This window comes from Orcinus orca, chromosome 8 (assembly GCF_937001465.1).
Source record: "Orcinus orca chromosome 8, mOrcOrc1.1, whole genome shotgun sequence".
In the NCBI taxonomy this organism is placed as follows: domain Eukaryota; kingdom Metazoa; phylum Chordata; class Mammalia; order Artiodactyla; family Delphinidae; genus Orcinus; species Orcinus orca.
In genome coordinates, this window is record NC_064566.1 from 59888099 (window position 1) to 59904367 (window position 16269).

Consider the following 16269-nt stretch of genomic DNA (forward strand, 5'->3'; position numbering starts at 1 on the left):
TTGTTCTTTCATTTGGAACATATTCCTCTATTTCTTCATTTTGTTTGACTCTCTGTGTTAGTTTCTATATAATAGAAAAAACCACCTCTCCCAGTCATGAAGGAGTGGCCTCGTGTAGGAGATGACCCTTGTTGTTCAACCCTGCCTTAGCTCTTGGGTGTCTTTCAAACCTTTGTGCTTATCCAAGCAGCCTATTATATTTTTAATAACTCCAAGTAGTTGAGGACATGCCAAACCTGTCAGCATCCCAAAAGGGAGGATCTTAGCCCTTTCATTCAGGATGACTAGAAGCCAGACCCTCAAGCACTAGCTTTTAAAAGTATGCAAATATATACAGTGCTGTGGGACTGCAAGCATAAGCCCTGTTGGCCACCAGAGTCAGGTGATCTGGAAGTGTCCACTGGGCAGTCACAAAAAACAGGGCTCCAGATGAGTGTATAAGCTCTTTTCTAGGTGATATCAGCAAGCTGAAGCAAGGCAGAGGGAAAGCACCAAGATGGCATCCATGGCCTACATCCCTTAAGAGCAGCTTTGCAGGCCACTAAATACGTGTTAAACCTGAAGCCTGCCCCTCAGGCAGAAGCTCCAAACAAGCAAAGAAGTCTCCTTCACAAAAAGACTAGGGGGTGTACCTCAGTCTGCTGTCTATGCAGTGCCCTGAGGGTGGCAGCCTGACAAGAACCAGAGCTCCAATAGCACAGTCCCATGGGACTCAGGAATGTAAGACCCAACCCCCCAGCCACCAGAGCCAGGTGATCAAGGGGTGTCCCCTGGGTGGGAGCCACAAAAACTGGGGTGCCAGACATAAAAGCCAGGGCACCAGACACATGTAAAGCTCCCCTCCAGGAAACACTGCAGTCTGGAGCATGGCAATAGAAAAAAAATTAATAAAACTAAGACCTGGATTTTGAAAAATAAAATTAGCAAATCTTTAGCCAGAGTGACCAAGAAAAAGAGAGAGAACTCAAATAAATAAAATCAGAAATGAAAGAGGAGATACTACAGATACTACAGATCCTATGTATTTCTGATACCACAGAAATACAAAGGATCATAACAGAGTACTATAAACAATTATATGTCATCAAATTCAACAACCTAGAAGAAATGCATAAATTCCTAGAAACATGCAGCCTATCATGACTGAATCATGGGGGACTTCCCTGACAGTCCAGGGGTTAAGACTCCACACTTCCACTGCAGAGGATACAGGTTCAATCCCTGGTTGGGGAATTAAGATCTCACATGCTGTGCAGTACAGCCAAAAAAAAAGACTGAATCATGATGAAACAGAAAATCCAAACAGGCTGAATACTAGTAAGGAGATTGAATCAGTAAATAAAAACCTTCGAAAAAACAAGAGTCTAGGACCTGATGGTTTCACAGGTGAATTCTACCAACATTCAAGGAAGAATTAATATCAATCCTTCCTAAACTCTTCCAAAAAAATAGAAAAGGAGGGAACACTTCCAAGTTCATTTTACAAGGCCAGAATTACCCTGATACCAAAACTACATAAGAATGCCACAAGAAAAGAAAATTACAGGCCAATATCCCTGATGACCATAGATGCAAAAATCCTCAACAAAATATTAGCAAACCGAATTCAATGATACACTAAAAGGATCATATACCGTGATCAAGTAGGATTTATCCAGGGAAGCAAGGATGGTTCAACATCAATAAATCAGTCAATGTGAACCACCATATTAACAAAATAAAGGATAAAAATTAAATGATCATCTTAATAGATGCAAAAGAAGTATTTGACAAAATTCAACATCTATTTATGATTAAAAATAAAAACTCTCAACAAACTGGGTATAGAGGGGACATACTTCAACATAATAAAGGTTGTATATGACAAGCCCAGAGCAAACATCATACTCACAGTGAAAAGCTGAAAGCTTTTACTCTAAGATCAGCAACAAGACAAGGATGCCCACTCTCACCACTTTTATTCAACATACTATTGGAAGTCCTAGCCAGAGCAATTAGGTAAGAAAAAGAAATAAAAGGCATCTAAATCTGAAAGGAGTAAGTAAAACTACCTCTATTTGCAGATGACATGATATTATATATAAAAAACCATAAAGTCTCCATCAAAAAACTGTTAGAGGAAATTCCCTGGCAGTCCAGTGGTTAGGACTCCACACTTGCACTGCAGGAGGCATGGGTTCGATCCCTGGTCAGGGAAGTAAGATCCCACAAGCCGGGTGGTGTGGCCAAAAAAAAAACTGTTAGAAAAATTAATGAATTTATTAAGAAAAATCAATGAATTCAGTAAACTTGCAAGAAACAAAACCAACATACAAAAATCTTCTGTGTTTCTATATACTAATAATGAACTATCAGAAAGAGAAATTAAGAAAACAATCCCATTTACAATTACATCAAAAAGAATAAAATAGGGCTTCCCTGGTGGCGCAGTGGTTGGGAGTCCGCCTGCCGATGCAGGGGACAGGGGTTCGTGCCCCGGTCCAGGAGGATCCCACGTGCCGTGAAGCGGCTGGGCCTGTGAGCCATGGCCGCTGAGCCTGCGCGTCCAGAGCCTGTGCTCCACAGCGGGAGAGGCCACAGCAGTGAGAAGCCCGCGTACCACCAAAAAAACAAAAAACAAACAAACAAAAAAGAATAAAATACCTGGGAGGAGGTATTTTAGACATGAAAGACCTATATATTAAAAAATACAAGACATTGGGCTTCCCTGGTGGCGCAGTGGTTGAGAGTCTGCCTGCCGATGCAGGGGACACGGGTTCGTGCCCTGGTCCAGGAAGATCCCACATGCCGCGGAGTGGCTGGGCCCGTGAGCCACGGCTGCTGAGCCTGTGCGTCCGGAGCCTGTGCTCCGCAACGGGAGAGGCCACAACAGTGAGAGGCCTGCGTACCGCAAAAAAAAAAAAAAAAAACAAGACATTAATGAAAAAATTGAAGAAGACACAAATAAATGAAAATATATTTCATGCTCATGGATTGGAAGAATTAATATTGTTAAAATATCAATACACAAAGCAATATACAGATTCAATGCTATCCTTATCAAAATTCCAATGATATTTTTCACAGAAATAAAATTAAAAATTCTAAAATTTGTGTGGAACCATAAAAGACCCCAAATGGCCAAAGCAATCTTGAGAAAGAACAATGGTAAAGGCATCACACTCTCTGATTTCAAACTATATTACAAACCTGTATTAATTAAAACAATATGCGGCTTCCCTGGTGGTGCAGTGGTTGAGAGTCCGCCTGCTGATGCAGGGGACACGGGTTCGTGCCCCGGTCTGGAAAGATCCCACATGCCACGGAGCGGCTGGGCCCATGAGCCATGGCTGCGGAGCCTGCGCGTCCGGAGCCTGTGCTCCGCTACGGGAGAGGCCACAACAGTAAGAGCCCAGCGTACCGCAAAAAAAAAAAACAAAACGAAAAAAAACCAATATGGTACTGGCATAAAAACAGACACGTAGATCAATGAAACAGAATAGAGAGACCAGAAATAAACCCATGCATATATGGTCAATTAACTTATGACAAATCAAGAATATACAATGGGGGGCTTCCCTGGTGGCACAGTGGTTAAGAATCCGCCTGCCAATGCAGGGGACACAGGTTCGAGCCCTGGTCTGGGAAGACCCCACATGCCGCGGACCAACTAAGCCTGTGTGCCACAACTACTGAGCCTGCGCTCCAGAGCCTGTGAGCCACAACTCCTGAAGCAACAAAAGCAAAAATAAACAAGTGGGATTTCATCAAACTAAAAGCATCCTGCATAGCAAAGGAAACCATCAACAAATGAAAAGGCCACCCACTGAATGGGAGAAAATATCTGCAAATCATATATCTGATAAAGGGCTAACATCCGAAATATATAAAGAACTCATACAACTCAACAACAACAACAACAAATCCTATTAAAAATGGGCAGAAGATCTGAATAGACAGTTTTCCAGAGAAGACATACAGATGGCCAACAGGTATATGAAAAGATGCTCTACATCATTAATCAAAAGGAAAATGCAAATCAAGAGTACAATGAGATATCACCTCACATCTGTTAGAATGGCTATTATGAAAATGACAAGTGTTGGCAAGGATGTGGAGAAAAGGGAACCCTATGCACTGTTGGTAGGAATGTAAATTGGTACACCACTTTGAAAACAGTATGGAGGCTTCCTCAAAAACTTAAAACTAGAAATGCCATAAAATCCGGCAATTCCACTTCTGGGTATTTACCCAAGGAAAACAAAAACACTAATCCGAAAAGATATATGCATCTCCATGTTCATTGCAGCATTATTTACAATGGCCAAGATATGGAAACAACCTAAATGTTCATCAACGGATGAATGAATAAAGGAGATATGGTACATGTATATGATGGAATATTATTAAGCCATAAAAAAGAATGAAATCTTGCCATTTGTGACAACATGGGTAGAATTTAAGGGCATTATGCTAAGTGAAATCAGTCAGACAGAGAAAGGCAAATACTATATGATCTATCTCTCTTATATGTAGAATCCAAAAAAAAAAATTTTTTTTTTTTTAAATTTAAAAAACCATGCTGGGACTTCCCTGGTGGTGCAGTGCTTAAGAATCTGCCTGCCAATGCCTTCCCTGGTCTGGGAAGATCCCACATGCCGCAGAGCAACTAAGCCTGTGCGTGAAAACTACCGAAGCCCATGCACCTAGAACCCGTGCTCCGCAGCAAGAGATGCCACCGCAATGAGAAACTCACGCACCACAACAAAGAGTAGCCCCCGCTCGCCGCAACCAGAGAAAGCCCCCGTGCAACAACGAAGACCCAACACAGCTAAAAATAAATTAATTTATATGTAAAAAAAAGAAAGAAACAGAACTGAACTAAACTGAAAGCTGCAAAAACCTATCAAGCCTAAAGCAATAAGGAAATGCATGTTGAAGAGAAAAGGCAAAAGATTGTTTTGCTATTCTGACAACTCTCAATTATTCATGGTAAGTCAAAAATACCTAATTGCATAGCCCTTTTCTCAGAAAATGTTCCTGAGAAATATGCCAATTAGAAATACTCAAGAATATATGGAAATCAAGAACCAATCATAGAATTTATTAAACTATCTAATGCCAACAGTTGATCAGCATTCTTTCCTGCATGTGGACACCCCCACTGGACTTAGCTCTTTCAAAATGCAGCACAAAACTACGGAGTAGACCCATGCAATGCAGAGAAGAGCATTACGTTCAAGCACAGCATGGTAGATGAGGCCGGGTGACAGTGCAAGCTGGGCAGGGGGGAGAAGGGAGTGCTGATATGCAGCAGCAAGTGGCCTAATACTCTCGAAGAGAACAGTAACAAGTGAGTGTGACTCACATGCTGGCATCAGATCCCCTCTCAGAGCTAGAACACTGGGCCTCTGTCAGGCAAAGAAAAGGAGTCCCTATGAATAGCCATCTCTGCAAACAGCAGTTACTGTCACTCCCTAAGAGACACAAGCATGGCTGGGGACTGGCACCAGCTGACAATACTTGGGTTTTGGCAGCCCCACTTACACAGAGAGAACATCCTGGTCAGAAACTTGGCCTCTGCTGATAGAAATTCCATGTCCAGATTAAGGGCAATCCTGGGCCCACTGTCCTCTGTGAGGTCAGAGCACCCTTGGAGTACTGTGTCCAATTCTGAGCACCACACTCTAATAAGGACACTGACCAACATGAGGAAATTCACAGGGGAGCAATCAGGATGGGGAGTTGAGGAATAGTTGAAGAAACTCTATAATTGGTCATTTGAATCATCCCCAATCTTTTACTATTGCAAGTAAGGCTACAATAAATATCCTTGGGGCTAAATCTATCTATCTATCTATCTATCTATCTACCTATCTACCCTTGTTTTCCTGAGATAAATTCTTAGAGGAATTATTGGTTTGAAGGAAATAAACATTTTTTAGGCCTTTGCTACATCATGTCAAACTGCCTTATAGGAAGGAAGTACCAGCTGATAATTCTACCAGTAAGATAGACAGTAGGCCTGAAAAATATCACTTAAAATTTGTTTACAAATATTTAAAATAAGAGAATTTTGTTGTTTTAGGTGTTTCTAAATTTACTCTCTAACTCAAAGGTTCTGTGAGTCTAAGCATCATCCTCTAGATAAAAGACACACTCTCTACATTTCTCTATGTACAGTTGACCCTTGAAAAACACAGGTTTGAACTGAGTGGGTCCATTTATACACGGATTTTTTTCAATAAATATATAGTCAGCCCTCCATATCCACAAGTTTGGCATCCATGCATGGACATTTCCACCTGAGGTTGATTAAATTCACGGATGGGAAACCTATGGATACAGAGGCCCACTGACTATACTACACCATTTTACATAAGGGACTTGAGCTTCCATGGATTCTGGTATACACAGGGGCTCCTGGAACCAATCCCCTGAGGATACCATGGATACTGAGGGAATTCCATTAAGAATTTTAGTAGCCAAGAGTAAATAAAGTTTTCCCCAAAATACTTAAATTATACTAGCAAAACCTCAGCACTATTCCCATGCTTATTTAAAGACTAGTAATTCAACAGGATATATTCATATACTTTTATTAAAGATCTATAGGATACACAAAATATGTAAATGTTAAGCCGAACCATATGAAATTGCCATGTTTATAAGTCAAACACAAATATTGGCATTTTTGGTTCAACCTCATATAACACTTCAGCTTACGCCTGATAATTTGCAGGTATTACCCATCTGATGAGGGCAAGCACTTGGTTTGTTGATTATTTACTTAGGGACTGTCATCTAATCAGACAAGGAAAGCTTCTCTGCCAACCACTGCCATCCGAAATACTCAGCACTGAGGTAGCCCCTGTACTACACTTTCCATTTATTTTGTAGACACTAGCAAACAGTATCTTCTAAACAATTTCTACAAAAGGCACAGCATTCCTACTTAGACTATAAATCTACTGATAAGGGGGCAGCTGGGGCTGAGTCTGCTAGTAAAACTATTAACTATTCCTTGAGGTCAGGTGCTTTCCCTACAATGACCCGGGGAGAAACATATAATAACCATCTGCATTTCACAGGGAAGGAAATAAGCTCAGAGAGGTCTGCTACAGACACACAAATTTAAAACTGTGAATATAAGTTCTGAACCCAAACTTTGGCTACAAAGTCCTGGTATACGAATATCTCTTTGATATCATATAATAACAATTATATGCATATAACTAGCATCAACTTAGTGCTTACTATACACCAGGTCCTATTAAATCCTCATAATGACCCTAAGAAGCACTATAATTATTATTATCCCCATTTTGCAGTTGAGGAAATTAAAGCACAGAGAGGTTAAGAAACTTCTCCAAAGTCAAACAGCTAGGAAGTAGCAGAACGGGGATTCAAATGCAGACCCACTCTGAAGTTTCCATTTGTAACCACTACACTACACACACTCAACCTAGAAGTTATAATATAAGAGAAAAATAACAACACGTACAGTACCTAAACATACCTGTAGCCTCATGCTTAATTTTTTAAACAAATATTTTTTTATTCTTAGATTATATTTTTCTAAGTTTATTTGTTTTAGGTAGAAACTTAGAAGGGATTCTGTGGCAATATAAAATTATAAAACTTCTTATTATGCAATAGTGAAAAGGAAACTGTAAAAGAGTAGAGCAAAATGAGGTTCAGGAAATGGACAGACTTAATTCACTTTCTACTTCCTAGAACAAATGTGAACATTCAGGAAAAATGTAAAAAGAGCATAAGAGGTCCATTTTAATAATTCTGTGTTAAAGAGTGTAGAAATTATGGAGATAGTAGAACATTGTAATCTTAGTACCAAACTAATCAACTCTGTACCCAAATATTTAGGTTCTGCTCTTTGACCCATGTACACCAGAGAAAGTGAAGATAATGAATTGCTTAAAAGCTTTAAGTGTCCCTGTACCTATGAGGATAAGCATTTGAATAAGAGAGAAAAAGAAGGCAAAGAAAATGTTTTTAAAGGAGAAGGAAAGAAGATAGGTTTAAAAAAAAAAAAAAACCCATCTCTTCTCAGAGTATGGTCCATCCACATTAGAGAAAGGATTAAGCAGATACATTCAGCTTTTCTAACAGATTTTCTTTCTCTAAGGCTTCAATACGCCTCTCACCCTCACTCAGATAATCACATTAGTTTTGTCATTAAAAGCTCCCTTTTCATAGAATGCACCTAAACCGCTTAAACCACCCAGAGAGGTCGCATACATTATCAAACACCAAGACAAACGGAAGAGATTTTCCATCTTATATCTTATTATTTCACTGTATCTATCTGCATGCTCAGGAGGCTAAGCCAAAAGATTTGGTGAGTTATCAGCTGAAAAATGATTCCAAAATAGACAAACTCTACAGTATCCTTTAAAACTGGTCATTAAGCTGAGAACTGAGAACTAGCAGTTTTTATGCTGACAGAGCAGTCAAATGACACAGAGGTTTTCTAGTTCCCTTTTCTCTTCTTCCTTGTATTCTATCAGCCAAGTCCATGATTATTTCTGCATGAATGTTGCAGCTTCTGTTAACAGTAAACAAAAGCAAATGGAGTCTGAGTGTGCATGGCTCAAAGATAAATTAGAAAGAATGATATTTGAGTTGACATGGAAAATGGCATTCAGTTGCTGCATGTGGATACTTCAGAACTGTACAAGGTCCAGGCAGAATTGGAAATCATCTGCTTTTTTCATAACCCAACTATTACATATTATCTCACCATCCTAAGCCTGAGTTACAGGCTCAGAAAAGGACGACTGTTTGTCAGCCCTTTAAAAAGGAGGAAGTGTATCAGAGGGAGGAGGAGTCCTGGTTAAATGGAACTATCCAAGTGAAAGAGCAGTCCCCAACTGGGTAGTGTTCCAGGGATTAGGGGGTTGGGAGAACAGAGAGGGGGTCAAGAAAGGAGAAACAGAATGAACAGTGAAAGAAATTGATCTGAAGCTAAGAGTTGGGAAGAGAGGCATGTAGTGGAAAAATTCTGAAATCAGATAGGATAAAATTAGAGATAGATGTAGGCAATGGAAGTTTCTCAAGCAAAAGTCAAAGAGAGATTACTTTCGGTGGGGTGCAGGCAGGAAACAGAATTATAAATATATCATAAGCAATAAAGAATTCCTTAGTATGTCAAAAGAAAGGATAAAGTTGGTAAAAAAAATATTAACTGGAGGAAATGACAAAAACAAGTCCTGGATAAAAGAAGAGAAAGGTGGGCTTCCCTGGTAGCGCAGTGGTTGAGAGTCCGCCTGCCGATGCAGGGTACACGGGTTCGTGCCCCAGTTCGGGAAGATCCCACATGCCGCGGCGTGGCTGGGCCCATGAGCCATGGCCGCTGAGCCTGCGCGTCCGCAGCCTGTGCTCCGCAACGGAAAAGGCCACAACAGCGAGAGGCCCGCGTACCACAAAAAAAAAAAAAAAAAAGAAGTGAAAGGTGATTGTGAGGCAAAGACACAAAGTTATCTTGCCTTAAAAATAAACTTTTGGGCTTCCCTGGTGGCGCAGTGGTTGAAAGTCCGCCTGTGGATGCAGGGGACACGGGTTTGTGCCCCAGTCTGGGAAAATCCCACATGCCGCAGAGCGGCTGGGCCCGTGAGCCATGGCCGCTGAGCCTGCGCATCCGCAGCCTGTGCTCCACAACGGGGTGACACCACAGCGGTGAGAGGCCCGCGTACCGCAAAAAAATAAAAATAAAAAAAAATAAAATAAACTTTTAAAATACATATGTACACAAAAGATAAAAGAAAGATTGTGCTAAATCAAAAACAGATGACAAAATATTTGAGATATACTCCACTAATTTTGAGTGATTATTTAGGAGAGAGAGAGGATAGAATATATATTTACGTTTAAGACTCAACAGCAAAATATCTCAAAAGAAACATTAAAGAAGCGGAGATAAAACCAGTTAGACTGTTCACTGTTCCAAATCATAAACAAATGAATATTAAAAAGCTGTATTCCTCTGGCATTTTTTCTAAGTCAGGGCGGTAAACTACAGGACCCAGGCCAAAGCCAGCCCACTGCCTGTTTTATAAATAAAGTATTGTTGGAACATAGTCTTCCTCATTCATTTAAATATCGTCTATGGTTACTTTCTGCTAGAACTACAGAGTTGAGTAGCTGTGACAGAAACTACATGGCCCACAAAGCCTAAAATACTTACTATATAGTTCTTTACACATAAAGTTTGCCAACCCCTATTCTAAGTAATGAGGGAATTGCCCATATGTTTTTATCATCTGACAACTCAGTTGTTCTCCAAGTGGGCATAAAGATGCAAATGTAATTCTCACTTTGTACACAGAGTTCAAAGTTAAATCTGATAGTTGTCACACTGTGGCCAGCAATCTACCCAAATCTTCAGTCAAGTCTTCTAGTTCAGTGCAATGTGGAAGAAGATCATAGCCTCTGAACAATGGTAGACTTGAGTTCAAATCCCACTTCCACTACCTCTTAGTTGAGCTTAAATATCCTCTACCACTACCTCTTAGTTGAGCTTAAATATCCTCTCCATAAAACTGGAATTATAACTCTTTTTTCCCACAGTATTTTTGTGGGGATTAAATGAGATAGTATATATGAAAGTGCTTTGTAAATAGTAAAATAATACAGAAAGATAAGACATTATTAGCACATAGACATTTATGGAGACTCATCGGTTCGGATTTAGTTTTTTCTCATTATTTTGATCTAGGTTTTCTTACCATGAGAGAGATCTGTTCTTTAAAATAACTTTGTATTGTCAAAATTCAATTTAATTCAATATGCATTTACCTCTGGCTTGCTATGTGCAATATACTCACTGGTCATTCTACTTTTTAGATGAAGAAAAATATCTCTAATAGCAAATGATCTTGTTCCATTTAGGCTACAAAGTTTTAAACAAGGTGTGCATTTAATAATTCAAAGGACAGTTAAATTAAAAGTGCTTTTGAAACCTGGTTCTTGTATTACCAATTCTACCTACATTCACAGCATTCATTCTAGCTGTAGAGTCTGCTGTATTCTCTAAATTTAATAACCATCAAGTTGGCCAGCTTTTGTTTTTAAAACTAAGAGGAATGCTCTTTACAAAGGAATGCTTAAAAAGAACACATACAATAAAGAATTCTGGCATGAAAAGAACCTTAAAATTTATTGTGTCAAGTGTCTTTAAATTTTCCAGAGTGTTTTCACATCCAATATTTTATTTGATCCTCAGCACATCCCTATTGAGAACATAGGTATTGTTATCCCATTGTGCAGAGGAAGACACGGAGGCCCAAGAAGAGAACAGACTTGCCCAAGATCACGCAGCTGGTAAATGGTAGTTCTGAACAAGAAACCAGAGTCAGTGCTCTTTCCACTCTACCTTGCTGTGTGGGGATCATGCCTTTATGATATATGTAGCACTTAGAATGTGTTAGCAGTTGACTGAATCATAGCACTTTGATAGCAGCTGCGATTTATTAAGCACAGACCATGTATTATATAGCTCTATGTGTCTCACATATATAAACTGTGTATATGAAGTGCAGAGCACAGAATTTGGTACATAGTAATTATTCCATTAACAGCAACTATTGGTCTTATTTCTAAGAGTTGGTTCTTAGTTCTAAGAGTTGTAATTCATACAACTCTGTAATCTCTGCATTTTATCTCCATTATTCAAATGAGAAAACTGAGGTCCAGAAGAGCTAGGTAACATGTCCAAGTTTGAGGAACCAGAAAGTGACAAAAGCCAGGATTTGCCTAGGTTTGAGGTTTGACTAACTTCAGAGCCCCTTTGTCACTAGGACTTCCTCTGATGTTGAAAGTCAGAGAATGCACCAAAAAAAAAAAAAAAAAAAAAGGAGAGAGAGAGAGAAGTATGTGATTAAAAGTGATGAAATGACATTTTCCTATTACCTTGATAGGCCAAGCAGGCAAAGGCTGTAAAAAGTTGGACTCATAAGGGTAGTCCACCATTGCCAGATTCACCCAGGTTTCAGAGATCCAGTCTTTCAAATGCTGAACATCCTGAGATTCTGTTAATGGAGTGCATAAGTGAAGGGCTTCAGAAAGCCAGTGCAAGCCAGTACCTGAGAATAGAATCAAATTGTTGGAATCTAATAAGCACTGCTCAACAGAAGGGCTTTACAGATCATTCATTCTTCACTTGGTATTTTAGAAAACTCAGTCTTCTATACAGTTTCTCCAAGAATGCTTTTTCAACATTGAACAAAATATTTTTAGAACTGGTTAATCTCGTGATAGATAAGTTGCCTATCTTCATGAAGCTTACCAGAATTAGTATTCTGAATCATTCCCTTTTGTAAATAAATAAATGGAACATATAGAGCAATGAGAATGCATAAACTACAACTAAATAATACAAATGGATTTATCGGACAGTGCCGAGCAAAAGACAGCAGAGACAAAAAATACATACTATGCAATTCTGATTACTAAAAAATTCAAGAGCAAGCAAAATTAATCTATGGTTCTAGAATGCAGGATAGTGTAGCCTGATAAATGCAGAGGTAGTATCTGAAAAGGGCTTGAGGGGATTTCTTGATCTGCATACTCATTACACTATATATTCACCTTGCAAAAATTCACCAAGCTGTGTATTTTGATTTGTGTACTTTTCTATATGTTATATTTAAATACATATGTTATAATTAAATATATAAAAAGTTTACTTAGAAAGTGGGAAGTGTTAAATTTTATACTTAAAAGGTAAAAAATCCCAAGATTCCATTCTCTTAATTAAAGCTTACCCTTTTCTGTGAGTCGACTAATGGCATCCCAGGACCTGCGGATACTCTCTGAACAATTTGGGCCACTTTTCCTAAAATCTGTAGTTACAATCTTCATAAATACACCACAAGGTACCATATTCTCAAACTGCCAGATGGGGGCAGAGGATGCAAGAGCTCTAAATGGTAAGAAGTCCAAGGAAGGAGAAAAGAAAAAAATGTAACTCATCGAATTCAAGTTTTAAAATTGAAACTTATATTGAACAAAAATGGTGAGAAAAATAACAGCTGTTAATGAAATAGAAATGAAAAATCTCAGTACAACAGAATAGAACATGTTTTACCCAAAACAAATCCCTACGGTTGCCTTGACAATTATTAAGAAAGTGCTCACATCCAACGTAAGTGCATTTACCCAACCACCAAATGAGGATACTTCATCCTGAACCAGGCTGCAAGCATGCCACCGTAAGAGCCCCCTAGGGCAATGACAGGTTGATTTCTAGCTCCTGGGATTGTTCTTTTCAAGTATTTGATTAACGTTGCAAAATCAGCCAGAGCTTGCTCTGTTGTCAGAAAATTCAAGTGTCTGGAATCCTAAAGAAAAATAACAAAGAACATGGGTATAAATGTGCACATAATAGCAGCTTAGGCATAGCATAGATCCAGAAAAAAGCCAGATAAGCTTTTCTCCAAATAGAATTTCTAGGCAACTGAGTTAAAACGCCCAGTCAAAGCAATAGCAATGCTGATTTAAACTCATGAAAAAGTGACTTTAAGTTTGTGGGAAGAAGATAAGGTATTTTGCATTCAATGTAATTTCTATTAAATGCTATTTACCAAAGACCTTGTTGAGGTAGTAGAAACAGCAGAGACAAACTGTAAGTAACAGTTAACAACAAATGTGATAGAATACAATACTAATCTTAACAGACAACTACTCTATTCTAATTTTATTTCAAATCTTGAAACATTTACAATGGCTACCATATAGGCAAAGGTAAACTAAACCCTGTGGAAAACTGAAGTAAGAATCATCAGTAAAAATAAAACTCATCCTTCCTCATCAGAAAGATGATTATTACGTCTGATATACCAACAACTGGAACAAATCAGCCTGCCTGATGTACAAGTATAAAACTGGAGTTAAAAAAAAAAAGAAAAACAGCAACCTATGGAACAACTATTTTCAGACATTGGAAAACAAGCAACACAAGACTTTGAGTCCTGAGAGAAGGATACTCCGCAAGTAAGTTCCATGATCATCTAGTTCTCTACCTAGGGAGAATTTCCTCATTGCAGTATAGGGAGGTGGAACTGAGAGTCCTGCTTAGCTGAGAAGGCTAATGAAGTGTCTCCTTTGAAAAGGTGAAAACTAATTCTTCTCCTTTTGAACTTGGGCTGGACTTAGTGACTTGACTCTAACACGAATAGAATGTGGCAGAAGTGATATGTGACTTCCAATGTCAGGTCATAAAAAGCACTGCAGTTTCTACCTTGCTCTCTTGGATTGTCAACTTTGAGGGAAGGTAGCTGCCATGTCAAAAGGTCACTCAAGCAGGCCTTTGGAAAAATCCAAGAGGGGATACCCTGAAGCCTCTTACTAATACCCAGAATCAGTTTGTCACTCATGTGGATCTTCCATATGAGCAGAGAGGGTCCTCCAGCCTCACTCAAGTCTTCAGATGACTGAAGCACTAACTGACATCTTAAGCTCATGAGATCCCCTGAAACAGAACCACCTAGCTGAGCCACTCCTAATTCCTTACCCACAGGAACTGTAAGATAATAAATGTTTTAAGCCACTAAGGTTTAAGGTAAACTGTTATGTAGCAATAGATGACTAACACACCTACATACCCATATCAGACTATCCTATTTGACCTTCATACTTTAGTCTCACCACTCTGACTACTCCCATCACCTGGTATATTTTGGAACCAGAGTTCCATCTTTCCTCTTTCCTACTCCTTTAACCTTCCCTCTTATCCAAGATGTATGCTTTCTGGCTTCTTACCTTCTCTCTCATTGTCTGTCACTATTCTTTACTTCCAGTTTTCATGGCACTATGTATAGCTGAGTGCAGTTTTTTCCCAATTCTCACAGTATATCTGTAATACTCCCCTACGCTACTGACAAATTCTGTGAGTACATGAAGGGAAGGAAGCATATCAAAGACAGCCCTTACCGCCATTTTGCTAGCAACATATGAACCACAGGGACCTAGGAGAGGAGGTTATGTTTCTACCTGCAACAAGCTGACTACCTCCCAATGGTTTCAGGACCTGTCAACTCCCCTAATCAGATAATTATGCAAAATAATAAGCTAAAGGATAGAGTTTCCCATGTAGCCTAACAAATATCAGCAAATTGCTCTGCTTTTCATTTATAAAACAAGGACTATTTATTATTTATTTATTTATAACATGAGATAATAAAACCTCTGAAAATAAAAATAAAAAGTCCTTTCATAACAGGAAGCCTAGAAAATGATTAACCCCAATCATTTCTAACTCATATTTCTCCAAAAGCATAGTATGTGTATAACGGTGGTATGCATGATGATCTTAGGTAGTGAGCAAACATTTTTAATGTAATACTTGTTTTATTTCAATGTAATTTAGAGAAAAATAGTACATAAAGCCTTACTAAGATAACACTAAGTTTGAAAAGTGAGTTGTGGGACTTTCCTGGCAGTCCAGTGGTGAAGACTTCACCTTCCAATGCAGGGGGTGCAGGTTTGATCCCTGGTGGGGAGCTAAGATCCCACGTGCCTCGGGGCCACAAAACCAAAACATAAAACAGAAGCAATATTGTAACAAGTTCAATAAAGATTTTAAAAATGGTCCACATCAAAAAAAAAAAAAAAAAAAAGGGGCTTCCCTGGTGGCACAGTAGTTGAGAGTCTGCCTGCCGATGCAGGGGACACGGGTTCGTGCCCCGGTCCGGGAAGATCCCACGTGCCGCAGACCGGCTGGGCCCATGAGCCATGGCAGCTGAGCCTGCGCGTCCGGGAGCCTGTGCTCCGCAACGGGAGAGGCCACAGGAGTGAGGGGCCCACATACCGCAAAAAAAAAAAAAAAAAAAAAAAAAGTGAGTTATTTAAAGAAAAATAGTCAATGAATAATAATACAGATGGCAAATTCATATAGCCAGAATCACAAGGGTAGTACATGAGTGACTCAGTTGAGGAAAAGGTGTCCTGGCTTATTAAGTGTAGATTTGTAGCTTTGGCTGAGGCCAAAGCTCCTTGTGAGAACAGAAAGGCCAGAAGGGAATCCAAGTGGCCAGTTGGCCTCACTGAATCACAGTGATGATTTGTCCTTATTGTATTGAAAAACACCTTACTAAGCAAACATTTGCGCACTCATTACATTTTTTTCCAGTGGTAGACCCAATAATTTAAGTGTATAATTTATAAAGCAGATTATTTACTGACATTTTTTAAACACTGAAAAGTTCCCTCCAATCTCTGCAGCCATAGATTAAGATTTGCCTGGTGAAGGCTAGCCTCATCACACTGAGTTAA

The 16269-nt window shown here is 39.2% G+C and overlaps 1 protein-coding gene across 5 annotated transcripts in view; it reads right to left on the reverse strand.

Annotated features, from left to right (window-relative positions):
- PRCP (prolylcarboxypeptidase) overlaps positions 1 to 16269 on the reverse strand; it is a 72888-nt gene that overhangs the window by 14354 nt on the left and 42265 nt on the right. For all 5 annotated transcript variants that reach the window (XM_049713914.1, XM_049713917.1, XM_049713915.1 and 2 more), the window contains 3 exons: positions 13156 to 13337; positions 12762 to 12919; positions 11908 to 12080 (listed from right to left, as the gene is read on the reverse strand). In XM_049713914.1, coding sequence (XP_049569871.1) covers positions 11908 to 12080; positions 12762 to 12919; positions 13156 to 13337 — 513 coding nt within the window. The remainder of the gene's footprint in view (positions 1 to 11907; positions 12081 to 12761; positions 12920 to 13155; positions 13338 to 16269) is intronic.